A 20481-nucleotide genomic window follows, 5' to 3' on the forward strand; every position below is an offset into this window, starting at 1 on the left:
CACGGATCTGGGGCTCCCCTGAATCTGCTCGTTTTGCCTTCTGGGCCTTCCCTGGAGGTGTGGGTGGGTGAGTGGGGTGCACACGGCCAGGGCCAGTATCCTCTGCCCGATGGCTGAGCCTCAGTGGGCACGGGGCCAGGTGCATGGGAAAAAGAACACAGCCTGAATGGCATCAGGCAGAATGTCACTCTCCTCTTCACCACTCTGGCCTCTATCTCCTCGCCTAAATACCTAGGGAACGTCTGCACCACCCTCAACAACCCTCACCTGGCCCTGGCCCGGTCGGCACCAAAGCCGGGAATGACTCCGGGCTCCTTGCTCTCCTTCACTCCCTGAATCAACCCGGCTCCAAGGCTGGCCAATTTCACCCTGAAATCTCTCTGCAAAGCTCCCAATGGGGCTCTGCCCTGGTCCAGGGGCTGCCGCCCATTCCTCACAGTCAGCTTCTCCCCGGGGCAGTCAGAGGAAGTGTGGCAAACACAAATTTGAGTGTGTGATTCTCTCTCAGAAAACGCTGCGCGGCGCTACCCACCATGCTTGGGGCGGAGGTGCCGTGGGCCTGTGGACGGGGTGAGCGCTGACCTGTGCTGTGGCTCCAGGACACAGTGAGGGCACAGCGAGGCAGTGCTCTCACCGACCGCCGAGTCCGGAGACATGTGGGGACACACGTGAGTCCCCACGGCCCCTCCTGCCCGTCCCACCACCAGGCTGTTGGGGGCCCGTCCTGTCTCCTCCCTGGGCGCAAACCCATGCCTCCCACAGTCAACGTGGGTAGAGGGGTCAGAGCAAGGGTGTGGGAGATCAAGGCCCAGCCCAGAGGACAGACGAAAGAGCAAAATAGTGACTCAACAGCAACACGGTGAGTGCAGAAAAGCAACCCAGCGTGAAAGGGGGCAGGGGCATGGGCAGGGAGTCAGGAAGGCCTGCAGAGGGGAGGGGAGGCGGTCTGTGTAGGGAATGGGGTGAGGAGCCTGGAGGAGGAGCGCTGTGTGGGTGGGGTGGCATGTGCAAAGGCCCCACGGTGGTCAGCGGTAAGCCTGTTGGCTGGAGAGGAGTCGGCATGGGGAGCAGGAATTAGGGGGCCCTGGGGGTCTCAAGCTTTCACTAGGGAGGAAATTGAGGTGCTGTGCAAGGTCCTGACCAGAGGAGGGCCATGAGCTGATGGCCCTTCTGGGTGGAGAAGAGGCAGGGGCTGGGCGGGGAGCAAGCAGATGGAGGCCACGCAGGGGAGAGGGTCTGAGTGGAGGAGGACACCTCCAGGGTCCCTGCCTGAGTCACAGGAGGACGGTGCTGCCAGAAGTCCCGAGGAGGAACAGGGTTGGGGCAGCACCGGGGGATACTGGGACAGGCCAGGGGCCCATGAAACGCCCTCAGGGGAAGGGGCCGGGCTGGAGCATCCTAAGCAGGCAGCCATGGTCGGGGGATTGGGGGGTCGGGGTGGGGGGAGTGGGAGAGGTGGGGGAGAGGAACAGATCAGGCCTGTCCCTTGATGAGGGGCATGAGGAAAGCCTGGCCCACCCGAACTCTCTGAAGCCCCCAGCCCCCCCTAAGAACCATGGTCCCATCCCTGGGGGCATGAGCTTTCCCAGCCCTGGTCCTCTGCCCAGGCTGTGCCCTCTGCCCAGATGCCTTTCCCCTTGGGTCAGCCTGGCAACCCTGAACCCCCCTGGTGGACTCTGTGCTCCACCCCCATGCCTGGCATTTTGGATGTGACCCTGCTAAGTCATCATTCAAACACACTTGTCATTCTCACTAGACAGTGACCTCTGTCAGGGAAGGGAGTGTCCCCGCCACCCAGCCCGGCCTTACCCTGGCCGGCACCGCCGATGCCCAGGTGTGTCAGGTTGGCTGCGAGGTTGCCGGTGCTGCTGGAGCTGCTCAGCGCAGGGAAGGTGGGCTCCTCGGGGTCCAGCGGGGTCGGGAGGGGGGAGGGGAAGTGGATGTTGGTCAGGTCAGGCAAGGAGCCCCCCGTGTTGTGGGTGGCAGGGATCAGGGCTGTAGTGTTTTCCTGGTCGGCAGATGGAAAGATGCTGGGGGGAAAGGCCAGACAGAGGGGGCGGTGAGCTCTCGGGGTGGCGGCTGGCCTGTTCTCCCACGAAAGCTGTGGCAGGGGCAGGAGAAGGCTGGTGCAAAAAAATTCGCAGGCGCAAAATGACACCCCATAACTAGGCACTGCCCTGCTGGAGAAACGACTGTCAGCACCTCCAGTGGAACCTCAGGAAGCAGCCTATCCCTGTGGGATGGGGGCCGGGGTGAGGGTCCTCCCACTGCCCAGGAAAAGGGTGTGTCTGAGGGGTAAGTGTGCTGGGGCTAGGACAGGGGCTCTGTCATCTCAGGGAAGGAGGGGAAGGAGTGTCCCCCTGCGGTGGGGCTTGCTGGGTGGCTGCCAGCGGCACAGTTCCCCTCTTGTCAGGATTTGTAGCCTCATGAGCGGAGGGGAAGCCCTAGCATCGTCCAAGCAGCCCAGGGTGGCCTTGGGCACACAGGGTGGGCCCTGCTGAGACTTACTTGATTCCAGGGACCTCGCAGGACTTGGGCCTGGACCCCGTCTGAAAGAGAAGACAGCAGAGGCTGAGCTGGCCTCCTCATGTGCGCTGCTCCTCCTCACAACACGGCTTCTCCCCACCAGGGCTAAGAAATGCTCAACAAGAATGGAGTTTACCTGCAGATGAAGAACACGTGGCCCCATGGGATTGGGGGGGCCTGCCCCAGACACACCCAGGGGCAAAACCAAGAGTTGTGTGGAGATGGTCTTTCCACAGCCCCCTCCCAGCTTCAACTCTGTCTACCTGTGGACACAGCCCAGGGGTGGTGTGGTCCCCTGTGAGAGCAGGCATTGGGGAAGAAGAGGAAGCTTGCCCACTCTTCACATCTGAACCCCCCAGGGCTATACCATGGCTGTTAGCAGCCAGCCGGGGGGCAGGGCCACTGAAAACCCAGGGGCCTCCAGGCTAACACCCTGTGTCACTCCTGAATCAAGGCAGGCAGGGCTCCAGTGGCAGGGGCTGCCTCTGTTCTGTGCGCCTCTGTCCATGGCAAGGAAGGACACCACGTGGAGAAGCCTGAGGAGGCTCAAACCGCATGCCCTAAATAACACAGAGGGTGCTCCCCACGCCCCCTGCTGACCCGCCTTCCAGCGGTGCGGTGCCCCAGAGCTGCGACTCCCACGGCGACCCTGGTGCTGACGTGCTCCCTGGCCCACGCGGCCCAAGGACAGAGACCGTGGCTGCCCTGGAGACCAGCCCCGGGGAGAGGGTCTCAGAGAAACCCTGTTTCCCCTTCTGTGAACCCGGGACACTATCGCCATCCAAGAACTGCAGGCTCCAGGCAGGGTCCCCAGACCTGTTCAAGGACAAAGGAGGAAACTCTCTTCCGATGGCAGCAGACATGACTGAACAGAACCTGGCATGCCAGTGGAGGGCTTGGCTGTGTCATGTTCCCTTATTCCTCTCTGCCTCTCGGGCCCTGGGGCAGACACTCCTGGCTGACGCGTTACAGGAGCGTGGACACACCGGCGGGGGGGGGGGGGTGGGCTAGGCCTGCCTCCCATGCACACACCCAGTGCGGTGGGGTGGGGGAGGCCCGACTGGCAGTGACTGGGGAGCCTAAGGGGGGGACACGTGACCAGCAGGCATTTAGCCCCTGCAGGGAATGCCGGAGGAACGGGTTTCTACTTGGCCACAGGCTCCTTAATTCCGTGAGTAAACACTCGCTTCATTACCAGATTTTTTACAAAGCACTTTGACAATGACTTTTTCTAAAAAATCTTTTCAAAAGCATTCCACGAATGTTATGGGATCCTAATAGATTTCTAAACAGTATTAGAAATACACCCATCACCCCCCACCCCACCCCCAACGAATCCACAGGAATTCCTTTACTGACATCCTCACAGATGCATCGTTTCGAGCAGCAGTTAAAGGAAGTCTCGCCAAGATGCTGGGCTCTGCCACCATCTTCTCACTCCCAGGATGCTGGGGCCGTCCCCCTCCCCAGAGTCACGACGCTGGCCATCTTCACTTTCTTTATGGCAGCACCACATTTGGGCATGTGTAGGGACCCTGCTGTCCTTACTGACGCACCTCTCTGCAACTAGACGTTTCAGTTACTTTTTGACTTTGTTTGGGTTGTTAGAATTTTTAAGTTTTTCCCCCCACGTTTGAAAATCATATGCGTTCCTTGTGCAAAACTGGAACATGCAGATGGCGATTAAAAGGCCAGTAGTGCTGCTCAGAGCTGCACTCGGGTCTCCCCCAGAGCCAGGTCCTGCACACCCAGGGATCTGTGGGCATCTTTACATGTCTTGTGCCTTTCTAAACAGCTTTATCCTGCTCTTTCCACATACCAGTTTTATCACAAGTCTCTCATGCCTTTAAAATTCCTTCAAAGATCCCAACTCATACACACAGAGCTTTCCACACGAGGGACTGAGGACAATTTCCTTATAAATCCCCTACTGTCGAACATTCAGGTTGTTTCCTGTTGATTCCAAACGTTCTGAACACATGCCTTTGAGGAACATAGTGCTGTTTGCTCATTCATCATCTGCCTCCGAGTTCCTGACAGGGACGAGCAATTCTCGTTGCTGCCCCTTCACCGCAACTTGACCGGCAATGGGTTTCAATTTTTTAAAAAAAAAACATTCAAAATCACTTTAGTGTTAAATGCATTTTTGTTCTATTCAAATTCGTTGAAATCTGTATTCATGGCACGAATTCTATCTTATCACTACACATTTTTGTAGGCTGAACTTGAGAAATTTGTTTCTGGACCTGGAAATAACACAGAAATCCCAATCCAATTGGGAATTCCAAGCAGACTCTGTACTCGAATAAAAGCTGCAATTATTGTGCAAGTGAATGGAAGTTTATGTTTAAGAATGACGACAGGGAATTCCCTGGAGGTCCAGTGGTTCGGATTCCGTGCTTCTACTGCAGGGGGCACAATTTTAATCCCCGGTTAGGGAAATAAGATCCCGCGTGCTGTGCGGTGCAAAAAAAAAAAAAAAAAAAAAAAGAACGACGATAAACGATGATAATTACCCAATACTGTGGGTTAGTAGAACGATCACAGGCTAAAAATTAGGAGGTATACGTTCTAAACCCTAAGTATCTTCACAGCCTCGGGCAAATCACTTAACTTCCCTGGCTTCAATTTCTTTCTTTCTTTTTTCATTGAGGTATAATTGGCATATAATATTATATTAGTTTCAGGTGTACAACATCATAATCCGATATTTGTATATACTGCAGTGATCACCACAGTAAGTCTAGTTAATAGTTAACATCCATCACTACACATAAAAATATGGAACGCTATGTGAATCTGCACGTCATCCTTGTACAGGGGCCATGTTAATCTTCCCTGCACTGTTCCAATTTTAGTATACATGCTGCCAAAGTGAACATAGATTTTAATTCTTTACATGGTTTTCACCAGCATAACAGGCCTGCCATTAGTATTCAAGGCTTATGCGACTGGTCAAAACTGAATGAGGTTTAGGCAATTCCCTGGTGGTCCAGTGCTTAGGACTCCGAGCACTCACTGCCAAGGGCCCAGGTTCAATCCCGGGTTGGGGAACTAAGATCCCGCATGCTGTGCAGCACAGCCAAAAAAAAAAATTGAATGAGGTTCACACTTCAGGGAAGGCGACGCTCCCCCAATGTGCTATTCCACCATCTTCACGTGGGTTGTGCTATTAAAAAAAAAAAAAAAAAAAGATCAAGAAGGAAAACCACTTCCGAAAACCCTTAGGCTCTTACCTTCTTGGTGTCCCATGCTTGCTTGGAAAGGTTCTTGTCCATCTCTGATGTGGTCTCCTCCATTCCAGGGACTGTTAATAGTAAGACTGGGGTGGGGTGGGGTTGGAGAAGAAGGAGAAGCAGAAAAGGAATCTTTGCAGCTGCGTGGGGGCACCAGGAGGGCACTTCCCTGACCTATAGAGTCACGACCGTGATATGAATGTAACTGCCCCAACAGTAACTTCTGGGGATTGTACTAAAGTAAAAAAGAGTTTCGTTAAAAAAAAAAAGAAAGAAAGAAAAAGAAAAGTTAAAAAAAAAAAAAAAAGAGAAACTGTGACTTAAAAAGAAATGAAAATGAAAGCTCTGGAGCTAAGGACGTGTGTCGACTCTGCCTCTCACAGGACCCACTCGGGCCTCGGGCTGCAGAGAACAGCCAAGAATCTCTCCTCGTCTCCCATGACTGGTCGCCTCACCCCGTGCAGCCCACCCACAGCCCTGTGGACACCTGCCTCCCCCTCTGGGCTGTCAGCACCCAGAGGCCGGGCCCCTCTTGGGCTTTTGGCACCAAGCCACGTAGCTCAACGTAGTCTGAGGTCGATCCAACCACGGTAGCTACGGCTCCGTGAGTTAGTTGCAATGCCAAGCAGTCCCAGAGGAGGAAAGGAGGAGAGAGAAGGTCTGAGGGACTGGATGGGCATCGTTCGAGGCCCTGGAACCAGCTGTGCCTGAAGGCCCCTTTCCTTACAACTTTCAGTTAAGGTGAGAATAAACACTTTCTTTATGAGATCCAATTTCTTTATGCCTGTTGGAGGTTCAGTTTTTCACCTGCAATAGCACCACTACGAACATAATTAGAAGGACGAGGTTAATTCCTCCTTCTGGAAACCTGGACTGGGGGATGGGAGGACAGCCAGGCTAACACCAGACTTCATTACTGCCTGGGCCCCTCCTAGAGGAACGGGGAGAGGTGATGTGTGTCCCCCCACCCCCACCCACCAAGGCCAACTGGACTCTGAGCTGCCAGGGGTCCTTTCACGGTCACAAAGAGTCCCTGGGGAGGGCAAAGCCCACTCACCCACTCCCAAAGCCCCAAGTTCCTGGAGGACCCCCCTCAGGATAGACAGCGCCCTCTGAATTGCCCCCAGCATCAGGAACAGGAAGGAAGTGCCAGGTCCATTCTCGTCACGCCTAGGCATTTGGAACCCTCGCCTTTATTATGGAGACATTCCCTTCTGCAATCTCGCCTTTGATGCCCAATGAGCTGGAAAGATCACATGAGGAGAGCCCCTGCCCACCAAGGGGTGAAGTTCTGGTTGACCATCCTTCTTCTATCAGCAAAATCTCCCCGGTATGTTTACATACTCGCACAGTGAAATGCTACCAAAAAAGTGGTAAACGTTTGGACCTGCAGTGTAAATGATTAACTGTCTGGTTTCAGTGTCTTGGAGCAGATCAGGCCCACATGGGTTTCTAGGGCTGGCCTCACAGCGTCACACTCCCCTCTCTGGGTGACACTGCCCCAGTTTTTAAGATGCCATGTACCTTCCTGGAAGGTCCCAGGGATGCTGCCTCCATACCTGGCTCCAAGGAGGAACTGAGGCCTGGGCACAGATCTGCCCCAGCTGCAGGCGTGTGTGCATGACCCAGTTGGAAAGGAGGCTCTGGACAAGAGTTAGGGAACAGTTAGCCTCTTTTCCACCCACTGTTGCCAGGACAGACCCTGTGAACCAAGAGGTTCTGAGCATCAGAGCCGGGAAACAATCCAGTGTGAAGCCCTGGATCAAACGGTACCTGAAGCTGCACATCTAGTTCCGACTGTTGGTCACGAGTTGATAAATGCCCCTTTTCCCCGGGCTTGCTGCTCCCAACATTTGAAAGAATCTGCAAGGCCCCCAGACTGCACGGCCATACCCTGAATCCATAATCAGAAGCCAATCTGAGTTTGCAGGGACTGTCTTCTCTGCCTAGAAAACTTCTACCCACTCCTCAAAATCCAACTCAAATAGCGCCATCTCAAAGTTTCCCTGAACCCCTCCCCTTGTCCCACAGCACCTGCTGAGTCTTCCTTCTCAGGTCTGTCCACCTACATATTTGTGACCTCTGGGAGCACAGCGGTCACCCACTGGACTTGCCTGACCCCAGGAAAGACACCCATGGGCCCTGTTGATACCTTTTTTCTGGTGTGCGTCCTGGGACCCACCCGTAAAAGGCTCTGGCTGGGTGGGCGTCATTGTGCTCTGGTGCAGGGCAGAGTCAGAATTGGTCCTGGGGAGAGGAGAGAGACAGTGAGCCTTGGCCCCAAAGGGGACAAAGGGACAGTCCTGGCTCCACTCTATCTGGGACCCACCCGATGGAACAGGGTGGCAGTCATGGGTCATTTTTGTGAGCTGCATACCTGAGCAAAAACCCTGAAGAACCACAACAGTGACTGTGGTTTTCGTCTGCAAAGGCTGCAGCACAGCTGTCCCTCCGTTCCTAACCAGCCCCTGCCCATACCTGCCCCTTCGATGGCCTTCGCGGCTTTAGGGAAAGGGTAGTGCTTTCCTGTTGAAACCCTGAAGAGAGGGGGCCTGACAGTCCCACAGTGGCCCAGCCTTGGGGGTATGAACCCATCATGGAGTCCCCTACTGGTGACCAACAGCCAAGGGGGGTCTTGCTCCAACCAGCCCAGTGCTCCCAGGAGTCTGGGAGAGGCTCCACTCTCTGCCCCAATAACACAATCTGCCCCCAGCTGCAGGTGCCTGGAGGGAGGGTCCCCAGAAAAACCCCTCAGCTGCCTAGGAAACCAGGGGCAGCCATGGGGAGCTGGGCAGACACGCAAAGGGCAGGTCCAGCTGCATAGCCAATTTGGGGAAAGAGCCACACACACCCAACGGGGATGTCCCAGACGCTGAGAGTGACGTGGAGGAAACTTGGTTCAAGGACAACAGCAGGTTGCAGAGGACCGGGCTGTCTCTGACCCTGGGGCCAGCTGAGCTGTGAGGAGGCAGGGGGATCCTGGCTCCCCACCAGCTGTCTGTCCCTGAGCAAGTGTTCTGACCTCTCTGCGTGCTTTCTTATGCCTAAAATGGGGAGGATAACAGCACCAACTCCACAGACGTCTGTGCGTCTTACATCAGTTGATGTATGTGATGGTTGAAATAGGACCTGGTATATGAACACGTGCTTGGTGGGCACTTAATTACATTATTTTTTAAATTTATTTATTTATTTATTTTTGGCTGCATTGGGTCTTCGTTGTTGGGTCTTAGTTGCTGCGCGTGGGCTTTCTCTAGTTGCGGCGAGCGGGGGCTGCTCTTCGTTGCGGTGCGTGGGCTTCTCACTGCGGTGGCTTCTCTTGTTGCAGAGCTTGGGCTCTAGGCGCGCGGGCTTCAGTAGTTGTGGCATGCAGGCTCAGTAGTTGTGGCTGACGGGCTCTAGAGCACAGGCTCAATAGTTGTGGCTCACGGGCTTAGCTGCTCCGCGTCACGTGGGATCTTCCCGGACCAGGGCTCAAACCCGTGTCCCCTGCGTTGGCAGGCAGATTCTCAACCACTGCACCACCAGGGAAGTCCCTAATTACGGAAGTCCCTAATTGAATGATATATTTTGTGCTGTGTTTTTTTTTAACAGCTTGCTTACTTTGGGTCTTTGTTTACTGAAGTCACCTACATATGTTTTTTTGTGTATGTGTGGTAAAATAAATACAAAATTTGTCTTTTTAAGTATACACTTCTATGTCATTAAGTACATTCACACTGGTGTGCAACTATCACCTGTGTTATTGTAGGTATTTATATTAACTATATTATTGTTGTTATCTTAGATCTTCCTAGATGATCGCATTATGGACTTTTTTTTTCATCTTCTAGATGCATTTATGTATTTTCCTAATCTTCTAGTAATAAATATATAATACTTTCCCAATCAAATTTTCTGTGGCTTTTCAGGAATGTGGGAAACAATCATAACAGAGCATTAAATTAAATAAAGCAAGTGACAACACTGAATATTCACTACAATCCCAACTTTGTTTAAAAAAGAAAAGGAAAAAAAAAAGTCATAAATAGAGGGGAAAAAAAAATCCCTGGAAGACCCCAAAACTGTGACCTCATTGTTTACAGGGATAGAGCTGATTTCTAGAAACTTCTGGATGCTTCTAAGTTTTGTCATTTTTAAGTGACTGCGTATTGGTTTTCCAAGCACGGCCACGATGAAAGTATAGTTTTGTTTCCAATGAGAGGGCTGGGGGTTGGCTCTGGGTCACTGACCTTCTCCAGCTGGTGTCTGCAGGTGGCGAGAGGTACACGGTGCCATATGGGCAGCTGTCCGCGTGAGTATGAGTTAAGGGGATGGTGCTGTCGGCTGAGGCCCTGCCCTGAGCCCCAAGAACCCTGCGCTGGCCAGCCCGAGTAGCCAGGCTGCTGGGAGCCGGCAAACAGCTGGGGCCTCGGGGCGGGGGCCTTTCCTGCCTGGCTGCGAGCAGCCCCCAGGGTGCAGCCCCATCCACCTAGCACTCAGCACTCACCCCCTGCAAGCGCACGTGCAGGCTGCACCCCTTCCAAGAGGGGCCTCAGCCATGAAACGGGGGCCCGCAGGGGGGGCTGCAGGGAGTCTAGTTCAGCTGACCCCAGTCTTGACTCTTTGGGCTGACGGGGTGACTCCCAGGGCCCAAGGGCTTGGTCTGGCGCCCAGTTGCTCAGGCTCCCCTAGCCCATGGAAACGAGAACCAGGAAAGAACAGACTTCTCTGTTCTAGAGAGCCGGGGTTCCCAGGAGCAGCCATTCAGACCCTAGTGGCGGGGGAGCCTGGCTGGTTAAGTACCAAGGGGCAGCCAAGTCAGTGGGGGGGGGGGCATTCCTGACAACCTCTCTGCTTGGCAGAGGTGCAAAGGCAAATTCTGTGTCTTCAGATCAAGCCTCCCTCTGATCTGTGTCTGGCTCAGATCCCCCTTGGCCCCACTGCCTTGGCTCCATATGGCCCCCAGAGGGGTCCACCACCATAGCCCTGACGTGTGGGTGCCCTGCTCACAGCCTTCCTGGGCCCCACTGCCCAGTCAGGCATCTGAGCGTACCCTCCCAACTCTCATCTCAGGCTGTGTGCTCCAGTGGCCTCCTCTGTGTCATTGTTCCCTGTGCTCCCCTAGCCCCCGCCTGGCTAAAGGCTCCTCAGCTTGCACTGCCTCCTCCAGGAAGTTTTCCAGGGTTGCCATGCAATGGCACCCCCTCTTGGTGGGGCCCGGTAGCCCTGGAGGACTGGAGAGGCCCTGATTCTATCACAGAGCTGGCAGCAATCAGGTCCATCAGCTGGATGAAGTGGTCCCCGCCCCCCCCACCCCCATCCTCTGGGAAAAGGATATCTGCCTTCCATGTTTGTCCACTGACAGGGGCCGGCGATGTGGGGAGCCAAGGCGGCCACGCTCCCGGTACACTCTGTCCACTAGCCCATGGTGCCGGGTAGTTCGGCTGGTGTCCAGGCCTGAGGACTGGAAGGGTGTCTGGGGGGTGGGGAGGGAGGAGAGGAAGAGATGGAAAAAAAGAGAGGAAACCCAAACCACGGTTACCAGCTGTGGTCCAAGATCCGACCCCAGCTCTGCCCCCAGGATCTGACCTCAGGGTCCCTCCACAACCCCCCTGCCCAGTTCTGGAGGCACCCTCGGCTACTCCAGACGGGCTTCCTTTCCTCCTCGGCCCCTGCCCCCAGCCTCCGAGCACTGTAGGGGTGGCGGCGAGCTGGGGTTCCAGGTGCCGGGGCGGCAGGCGTGCAGTGCAGCTGGCATGCACGGGCCAGGCAGAGCGGCGCAAGCTCGGGGCCCGGAGCCGGCCAGGGTGCCAGGGGTGCAGACGGCCCGAGCACCCCCTCCCAGCCTCGCCAGGTGCAGACAGGCCTCCGCCCTCTCTCTCCGGGCCTGGCCGGCCTCCTCTCCCCACCTACGTCATCCCTGGAGGGGCCTGCCAAGAGACAGCCCCAGGGCTTCCAGCCCAGGACGTCAGGGGCCCACCTGGCCAAGTGCTGGCTCCCTGGAGGCTCCTCGTGGAGCCTGGGGCTGGTCCTGATTGAAACTCGGCCCCCACGCACTCTCCCCCACGGCCTTGTCCCAGCACCACCAGCAGCCAAGTGCAGGCACTTTCCGGAGCCCTGGCCCACAGCTTGGCCGGACGGGGCTCCCTTCCAGCACCTGGGGCTGGCATGAGGCCCCCCCAGTCACGGCCAGCTCCCGCTCCTGGCTCCATGCTCCTGAGGCCCCCAGGAGCCTGCTCTCCGCCAGCCCTGGTGCCATGGGCCCCTCACCATCTGACTGGGGCGAAACTGGCAGCCTTAGCTAGCTCTGGATGCAGCTACCAGCCTCCTACCTGGCCATCTGGCCCTCGGGCCCTTCTGTCTTCTCTGGGCAGCCAGGCAAAAAGCAATTTCCTCCGGAAGACTGCCACTGGCTGGCTCACTGCTCTTCTCCACCTGTCCGAACACCTCGGCTAGCATTCAGGGCTGACTTCTCTCCCTGGCGTCCGGGGACCCCTGGCGTCCGGGGACCCCGTCTTTCTCTGACCCAGCAAGGACGCTGCCAGCTTGGGTCTTTCTGTGCTTCTGCCTCCAAAACGCTGTGGGGCCCGGGAGATGGCAGTGACCGAGGGAGGGTAGGAACCTCACTGTCCAGGCACAGACACCAGAGGACAGGGGCCGTTCATCTCCCAGAGATGCCTGAAAGCCCAGAGGGGAAACCAAGGCGGCTGAAGCAGAGCCAGAGGCACAGAGAAGCTCGGGCCCAGCCACAGCCCAGCTCGCCAGGCCGAGTCTAGGATCCACGCACACGCGTGTGTGCATGTGTCACAGGAACGAACCATGCAGCGTTGGCACGCATGCTAGGATCCCCCGGGGAAGGGGTCTCTCGACGCGACCATACGCACTTCCCCAGACAAGGGGGTGCAGAGCGAATCTGCTTCCGTTTGGCAGACGGGACACCTCCCGCTGGGCCACGGGAGCGGCCGCACAGGAATACCCAGCGCCCACACACGTGCCGGGGATGCCGAGGCCTCAGCCCAGGGGCTCATTTACCAGAGAGACAGGAGCCGCTGCCAGAGCCTCCCCCAGATATCCGCTGGGCTGAAAATGCAAAGAACCAAGACTTTGAGACACTCCTGCCTCGCCTGGCCCCCCAGTGGGAAGCCCAACAGGCCCCCATGCACCCTCGGCCCTCGGGGGCTCTACAGTGGCCTCAGGCAGGGCCAAGCTTGGGGATGCCCAGAGAGACACTGTCCTTGACGGAGGAGGGAATGGGGAAACAGAGGAAGAGGGGAGCCAGGGAGAAGAGGAGAAAACCCAAACTAGAAAGGGCCCTGACAAAGAGGTGAGGCTTTTGGAGCATGTCAAGATCAGCATGACAGCCCCATGCATCTATCTGCTCTGATGTGGAGGCCATCTGAGGAGGGCCGTGCTCCAAGAGGCCCTGGGGATTCAGAGCTGAGCCAGCCGGACCCCAAGCCAGCCTGTGGGACCCTGGGCTGGTGCCCTGCCACATCCCAGCAGCAGTGTGGGAGGACTACAAGCAGGGGAATGACTGCGGGGTGGGTGGGGACTGAGCTCCCTGTGGGACCGACCCAGCGCCACCTGGCCTGTCAACATGCTAGCGGACGTGGCTGTTTCTGGGGCTCTGTCCCAGCAACGGGACAAGTGCGTGGCTGTTTGGTGGACCTGTCCCTGCAGAGTCCAGACATCGTGCTGGAGGGGGGGACCCAGCTATCGGCCCAGTTCCTGGGCCCACCGTGCCCCCACTTCCACCTGCAGACCAGGGTCGAGGGACATGGCCTTGGAGAAGAGGCCGGCCCTGCACCAGGCAGGCGGTGGACCTTATCTGTTCTTATATTTATGATAAGGACGTGCGCGGCAGCTATGCGGCCTGCGGGAGCCGTGCTGTGTGGGTCTCTGCCAGAAAACGTTTGCAGACAAGTGGGGTCAGGCTGAGGGGCCTCCTTCTGAGAATTGCTGGGCTTGCGGATTAGTGAAGCGGGACGGAGCCAAGCCCCAGAGGCCCTGAGCGGTTCCCGCTGCCGCACAGCCGGCCAACAGGTGTAGCGGCTGCCGAAACACTCACAGCCAGACCTCGGCCTCGCTGTGGGCTCTGCTGACAGGGGATGGGAAGGAGGGATCCGGGTGAGGCCTGGCCAGGCCATCCCAGGGGAAGGAGTAGGCGGGGGCCGGGTGGGCGGCGGCAATTGTCCGGTGACCCCAGCTGTTCACAGGCTGTCATGCACGCTCTCTTGCTCTGTGGCCAGGGCCCAGACTGCAACACACCCCAGGTGGGAGGTGGTGTGGGAGAGGAGGAGAGGAATGGGGGCTCACCTGGAAGGGCAGATCTACGGTGCCGCTCCCAATCTGGTTCACGTTGGGCAGGGATCCACCATAGTACTGGCCACGGCTTGGGCCCAGCTGCAGGTACTGGGACTTTTGGAGCTGGAGCTGCAAGAGAGAAACCGACAGCTATAGCGTGGGGGGAGCGGGGGGGTGGTTCCTGAGCACACCCTGCGGAGCGCCATTCCCGAGGGCCCCAAGTAGTGGAGTCAGTGGCACCAGGCACAGAGGGTGTGGCACCCCATGACTCAGATTCTCAAAGGAGCCATGAATCTCTCCACCAAAACCAGCAGAATCAGAGACCCGAGACGCCCAGGTGGCCCTCCCCAGGCAGGGAAACTCGCCCTGGGGGCGCTGCCTCCGTGAACTTGAGGGGGCGTGACCAGCTGATTCAGACAATTTGTGAATAAGCAAGAGTATCAAGTGGACCTGGAGCCTGGAGCCTGTACAGGAGGCCCCTCACCCACCCGGGGGAACCATTTCTTATCACGCCAAAGGCTGCGTTCCTGGGGTGCGGGCCAGAGGCTGCGAATTTACGCCCGGACACAGGAGGAATTGTCTTTCCACTGGCCTGAATCAGAGAGGCCAGCTCAGAAGTGCAGTGCTGGCTTTCAAAGTGCAGCATGTACAATCCCTCTGACAGCACACACAGGGCGAGAGGGTCTGCCAGACCCCGCCTGAGTTCTAAGGAGTCCTGCCCAAGCCCCCAGGCTCCTTCTGCCTGTCCCGCCAGCCTCACGCATTACAGAGCCTTCGTCTGGGGCGGCTGCATCCCTGCACAGTCCTCTGCCCATCACTCACGTGGGGATTCGTCCCGCCGGGCCCGGTCTCAGAACCAGGAGTCCGGGGCTCCCTGACCAGCCACAGCTGCCTTGGAGCAGGGCTGGGACCTGGCCTTTCCTCGCTGGAGCATCGATTCCACTTTGCCAGGAATAGCAGATGCTCGTGACCTGGTTGACACCACCGGTGGCCCTAGGCCCTCAGCCAGGTCCCCAAAGCCCGTCAATCTGCCCTGGCTGGGATGCAGGTGCTGTGACGGAGGGGTGGCAGCTGGGCACCCGGGGAGGGGTGGGTGTCCGCTCCAGCCGGCTGGGGCGGTTGCTAGGGTCGACACTGTGTACACAACAAGACCGGCTCACGTTCCCTCACAAACAGCTCCTGGCAGCGCTCCGTTTGCTGTCCGCCCACACCGCCCCGCTCTCCCACGCCAGTCCTGGCTTCCTGGGGGGCCTCCGACACCGGAGGGGGAAATGAAGCTCGGGAACTGGCTGCTCGCCCAGCCGAGCACCTCACCCAGGTAAACAGCTGTTTCCTGCGAGCCGCGGTGGAGCCGGGAGGGAGATTGACCTTGCTCCGTTCCTCCGCGGGTGGTTCTCAGGCATCTGTAGGGTCCGGCCCAGGCTCTGTCTCCAATGGCTGGAGACGCTCACCATGAACACCCACTGTGTCCCTCCCTGAGGTTGCATGAGATGAAATCGGCCAACCCCCGGTCAGGAGGGAGGGGGAGGCCAAGCAGGATGGGCGATGGGCACAGGTTACCTTGGACCCAAGACCCGCCCCCCCGCCCCCAAGCCCTTCTTGTGTCTGAGCCACATGGCAGGAACTCGCCTTACATCCACCTCTCAAGAACCACCTCTCAAGAACCACCTCTCAAGTACCATGTGGCCCTGGGGAGCTACAGCCCCCTTCTGGGCCTCAGTTTCCCCCTCTCTAGAGTGGGTGGTCCAGGTGAGCATGTGTGCACAAACGACAGGTGTGTGATACAGGAAGTGCTTATACCACACATGCTTCTGTCACAGGCTTAACTGCCAGCTCTGGAAACCCCGGCATCCAGGAAAGTACTCTGCAAAGCTGCCACATTCCGGGCCAGAGGGAGCCCAGACTGGGGACAGGCTGCTCACGGCTTGTGCGCTGCTGCAACACTGGCCCTCCGGTGGAGCCTTTCTTTCCCTCAATGGTTCCCAACCCCCATCCACTGTGCTTTGGGAATGTCAGGCTTTGTGGTGCGGCCTCTGGAGTGGACACAGTGCGGGGCTCCACTTGTCCTTTGGGGGACCCCTGTGCTCACCCTCGGTTGTATGTGGGGCTGTGCAGGAGAGTTAACCTGGCCCAGGGCAGTTTGACCTTTGCCCCCAGCTCCTGGGAATTGAAAGCCCTGCCTGATAAGAGTGTCTCTGTTTGCCTAGGTCCTCCGGCCACGCTAGGTATCTATGCCAACAGTGTGACTTCGGGTGGAGGTCTCAGGCCAATGCAAAACCAGCTCACCCTCTGCAGCGGCTGGAGACAGCAGTCAGCAGAGTCTGCGTGGCGAATCCCAATAAAAACCCTGGACACCAAGGCTTGGGGCGCATCCCTGGTTGACAACCCCCATGTATGTCATCACAGACTGGTGCTGGGAGAAGCAAGCACTGTCCATGTGATTCCACGGGAAGGGACAACCTGCAGCTCTGTGTTTGGAAGTCTCCTGGCCGCCGCCCCATGCCAACTGTGATCTGTGTCCTTTCACTGTAATAGACCGTGACCGTGAGTATGATGGTTTTCAGTGACTTCTGAGTCCTTCCAGTGAACTGCCGAGCTGAATGCAGTCTTGGGAACCCTCAAATTCTGCAGTTGGTGTCAGATGTGAAGGTGGTCTTAGGGACCCCCTTAACTTTTGCAGGGGCTGACTGCCGTCCCAGGCCTGGCCAGGAAACCCCAGGAGTAAGGTCCTGGGGTGAGGAGGTGCCAGCCTGGGCTCCACCCATGGACCCGATGCCTCAGAGGGTCCACAAGGAGGACAGCAGAGTGACACCACCAGTCAGGGTCTAACAAGCTGCCTGACGTTGAAGCTCATGCCTCTTCCCGCTGTCAAGCCACAGTCCCTCATGCATCCCTCCGCCCAGTGGTCCTCACTCTGTACCCCCTCAATGGCACTTCCTACCCTACCCTACCCCCAACCTTGACATAAACCCGGCATCCAAGCCAGGGTCTAGCACTCAGCAGCACCTGCTGGTGGAACAAAGGAACATAGAACACATGAGTGAATGAACGAATCAATGAATGAACACCACTGTTCCCACTCTCAGGAGCTGACTTTCACCAGCCAGGTGACAGTCCCATTTGGAGGCCATATAAGAACCTTTCAGGACACCAACGTAACTCCCGATGCCCTCAGGAGGCTTAGGCCGCCCCTTCCCCTCACCCCATCCTCATGGGTTTTGGCAGAGGCGGGCGCAGGCAGGGCAGTGAAGCCTGGACAAGACCCACCGGCTCAAAGGAGCTGTGACTCCCAGGCTCCCCCTTGCTTTTCGCCTGTGGGTCAGACAGCCTGGGGTCCAAGTCCAGGCTCCCCAACTGTAAGAGTGGACCCCACTCCAGATGCTGAGGGCAGGCAGATGGTCCATCACCCACGCTTTCACTGTGGCCTCCTTGCCCTCTGCTCTCCCCACTCTTCCTCTGGCCACCTGACCCCAAAGCACCCCGAGTTTGTGACCCCCCCAGGGCCTCAACCTGTGACAGCTCCCCCTCCACACCCATCCTGGAGGGGCCTCCCTGACACCCCACCCAAGGAGCAGGCCCCCCCAAGCCACCTTCACACTGGCCTCTGGCTTTGTTGTTGTTTTTAATAAAGTTTTCGGTTCACAGAAAAACTGCAAAGATGGCACAGGGAGTTCCTGAATCACCCTGCCCAGCTTCCCCTAAAGCTACCCTCTTCCTTTACTGGGTCAAAAGGAAGAAAAATGACAGCACCACTGACTGACCCAGGCCTTTTCCATATGCCTCTTGGTTTGTCTAGCCACGTTTGCCTCATCCAAAACGCCTGGCCCATGAACCCTACCCACCATCCCCATCCTGTACCCACCAGGTGGCGGGCTCCTGACATTCACGGTCTACTGGTCACAACGTGTCTGGTGCCAGCACTGTATGGGGCCACGCCGGACCCCCAGGAAGTGCTGCTGCATGTCTGGCCTCGCCTCCCACCAGCATCCTGCAGCCCCAGATCTTTCCAGAACAGTCCAGTTCGTGTCTCTCAAATCCTCTTGCTCTCAGGTGTGAACCAACCAACCAACGACATGGTGCCACACCCTAGGGGTCAGAGGTGTTTCAGGGTTGAGGCCGATGGGGACACAACAGATGACCAGGAAGCACAGCATAGACCTTAGGCACCCTCTGAGCCACCCTCCCACCCCAAGTGTTGCAGACGGCACCCCTGAGCCCCCGCCATGGGCCACAGAACCCTTCTCAAGTCTCAGCACATGTAAGCATCACAACTGCCCTGTCTCAAGTGTCCTGAGGCGACCATAACAAATTACCACAGACCGGGGGGCTTATAACAACAGGAATTCACTCCCTCACAGTTCAAGAGGTGGAAGTCCAAAATCAAGGTGTGGACAGCGTCGGTTCTTTCCAGAGGCTCTGAGGGAGGATCCGTCCCAGGCCCCTCCTGGCTTCAGGGGGCTCCAGGCGTCCTTGGCTCACAGCTGCCTCGCTCCGATCTCCGCCTCTGTCTCTACACGGCCTTTCCCTCTGTGTCTGTGTCTCAAATCCCCCTCTCCTTTCTCTTAGAATAATACCTGTCATTGGATTCAGAGCCCATCCTAATTTAGAATTAATCTCATCTTGGGACCCTTAATTACACCTGCAAAGACCCTCTTGCCAAGTAAGGTCACATTCCCAGGTTCCAGGGGTGAGCACGTGGACATATCTTTTTTTGGGGGGTGGGGGGGCGCCATGAGGCATGGGAGATCTTGGTTCCCCCACCAGGGATCAAACCTGTGGCCCCTGCAGTGGAAGTGTGAAGTCTTTTTTTTTTTTTTTTTAAGTTTCCTTGTGCATCTTTGTAATCCCTTTTTTAAAATTAATTAATTAATTAATTTATTTATTTTTATTTTTGGCTGTGTTGGGTCTTCGTTTCTGTGCGAGGGCTTTCTCTAGTTGCGACAAGCGGGGGTCACTCTTTATCGCAGTGCGCGGGCCTCTCACTATCGTGGCCTCTCTTGTTGCGGAGCACAGGCTCCAGACGCGCAGGCTCAGTAGTTGTGGCTCACGGGCTTAGTTGCTCCGCGGCATGTGGGATCTTCCCAGACCAGGGCTCGAACCCGTGTCCCCTGCATTAGCAGGCAGATTCTCAACCACCGCGCCACCAGGGAAGCCCGGAAGTGTGAAGTCTTAACCACTGGATCACCAGGGAAGTCCCCAGGACACATCTTTTGAGGGGACACAATTCAACCTAAGACAGGCCCTTTGGGAGTTCCCTGGTGGCCTAATGGTTAGGATTCCAGGCTTTCACTGCGGTGGCCCAGGTTCAATTCCTGGTCGGGGAAGATCCCACAAGCCGTGCAGCGAGGCCAAAAAAAAAAAAGAAAAAAGAAAAAAAATAGTAATAAGACAGGCCCTTTGAGGAGGTTACCAGCACACTCCACTTTCCAGATGGGAAAACTGAGACTCAGCAGGCAAGGGAATTGCCCAGGGCCATCGAGCTCAGAAGTGGCCAAGTGGGCCATGGACTCCACTCCTGGAACCTGACTCTCGCATAACCCTGTGGACCAGCGGGTGGCTGGGACCGCAGAGTGTCACAGAGGCCACATCACATCACAGATCAGAGCACGCCAGCTCTTCTGGGAGCTTACAGTCAGAGCATCAACCCAACCATTTCGGCTCTGTCAAGGGGGACCCAGCACAAGTCTCACTATAAAAAGCCACTTCAGGTCCTGCTTTCGCCCTGGGCCCCTCGTTTCCACACAGGGTTCCCCCGCCCCGGCCCCTGACACAGCCTGAGCCAGGACCGGCCCTCCCACCCCCATACAAAGTCCTTCTCCCCCACCCGACCCCCACTCCTCCTACAGAACCGTGTATAAATGGGTGGCTTCTCCAGCCTCTCCCAATCCCCTTGTTGACAGGACCCCACAGGGACAGAGTTGCCCAGCACAGCGTGCATCTGCAGTCTGTGTCCACATCCCTACTGGGCACACACCCCCCGATCCTGGCAGCATCCAAGGGACTGGGAGGAGTAGGGGTCACAAGGCCGGGAAAGAACGGGGGCCCGTGACCCTGGGAAGGCATAGCATGGCAGATGCAGTCACTTCTCCAGGGCAGCCCCCGTCCTCTGGGAGCCCCACAGGATACAGCAAATTCCCATCTGCCAACCCCTCCCAGGCCTCGCTGTCTAGAAGGAGCCGGCCTCGGTCAGGCCCATCAGCAGCCACCATGGCAATTGGCCAAGTTTCTAATGAAATTAAGGGGAGTAGCTGAAGGCTGAGCTCTGTCTTGCAAAGCCAGGGCAGGCATGGGGGCCGCAGCAGAGCGCCAGAGAGGAGCTGTGAGCTCTCAGCAGACCTGTTTCCCCCTCTCACCACGAAGGCCTGCACTGTCTGGCCCTCTGCTCTCCCCCAACCACTGTGCTCTACCAGCTGAGGTAACTGCCTCAGGGCCT

The 20481-nt window shown here is 57.1% G+C and overlaps 1 protein-coding gene and 1 non-coding gene across 10 annotated transcripts in view; both read right to left on the reverse strand.

Moving 5' to 3' along the window:
- Window positions 1–20481, reverse strand: part of CRTC1 (CREB regulated transcription coactivator 1) — a 73780-nt gene that overhangs the window by 13647 nt on the left and 39652 nt on the right. For 6 of the 9 annotated variants that reach the window (XM_036847595.1, XM_036847594.1, XM_036847591.1 and 3 more), the window contains exons 2-9: window positions 14061–14177; window positions 12777–12824; window positions 11083–11220; window positions 9995–10056; window positions 7915–8009; window positions 5763–5848; window positions 2509–2549; window positions 1810–2030 (exon numbers count right to left, since the gene is read on the reverse strand). In XM_036847595.1, coding sequence (XP_036703490.1) covers window positions 1810–2030; window positions 2509–2549; window positions 5763–5848; window positions 7915–8009; window positions 9995–10056; window positions 11083–11220; window positions 12777–12824; window positions 14061–14177 — 808 coding nt within the window. The remainder of the gene's footprint in view (window positions 1–1809; window positions 2031–2508; window positions 2550–5762; window positions 5849–7914; window positions 8010–9994; window positions 10057–11082; window positions 11221–12776; window positions 12825–14060; window positions 14178–20481) is intronic. The other 3 variants (XM_036847592.1, XM_036847589.1, XM_036847588.1) reach the window with 2 other exon arrangements.
- On the reverse strand, window positions 5302–5408 carry LOC118893688. Its single transcript, XR_005019544.1, has one exon. It is a non-coding gene; the product is annotated as a U6 spliceosomal RNA (small nuclear RNA).

The sequence above is a fragment of the Balaenoptera musculus genome, chromosome 3, assembly GCF_009873245.2.
Source record: "Balaenoptera musculus isolate JJ_BM4_2016_0621 chromosome 3, mBalMus1.pri.v3, whole genome shotgun sequence".
NCBI lineage: Eukaryota > Metazoa > Chordata > Mammalia > Artiodactyla > Balaenopteridae > Balaenoptera > Balaenoptera musculus.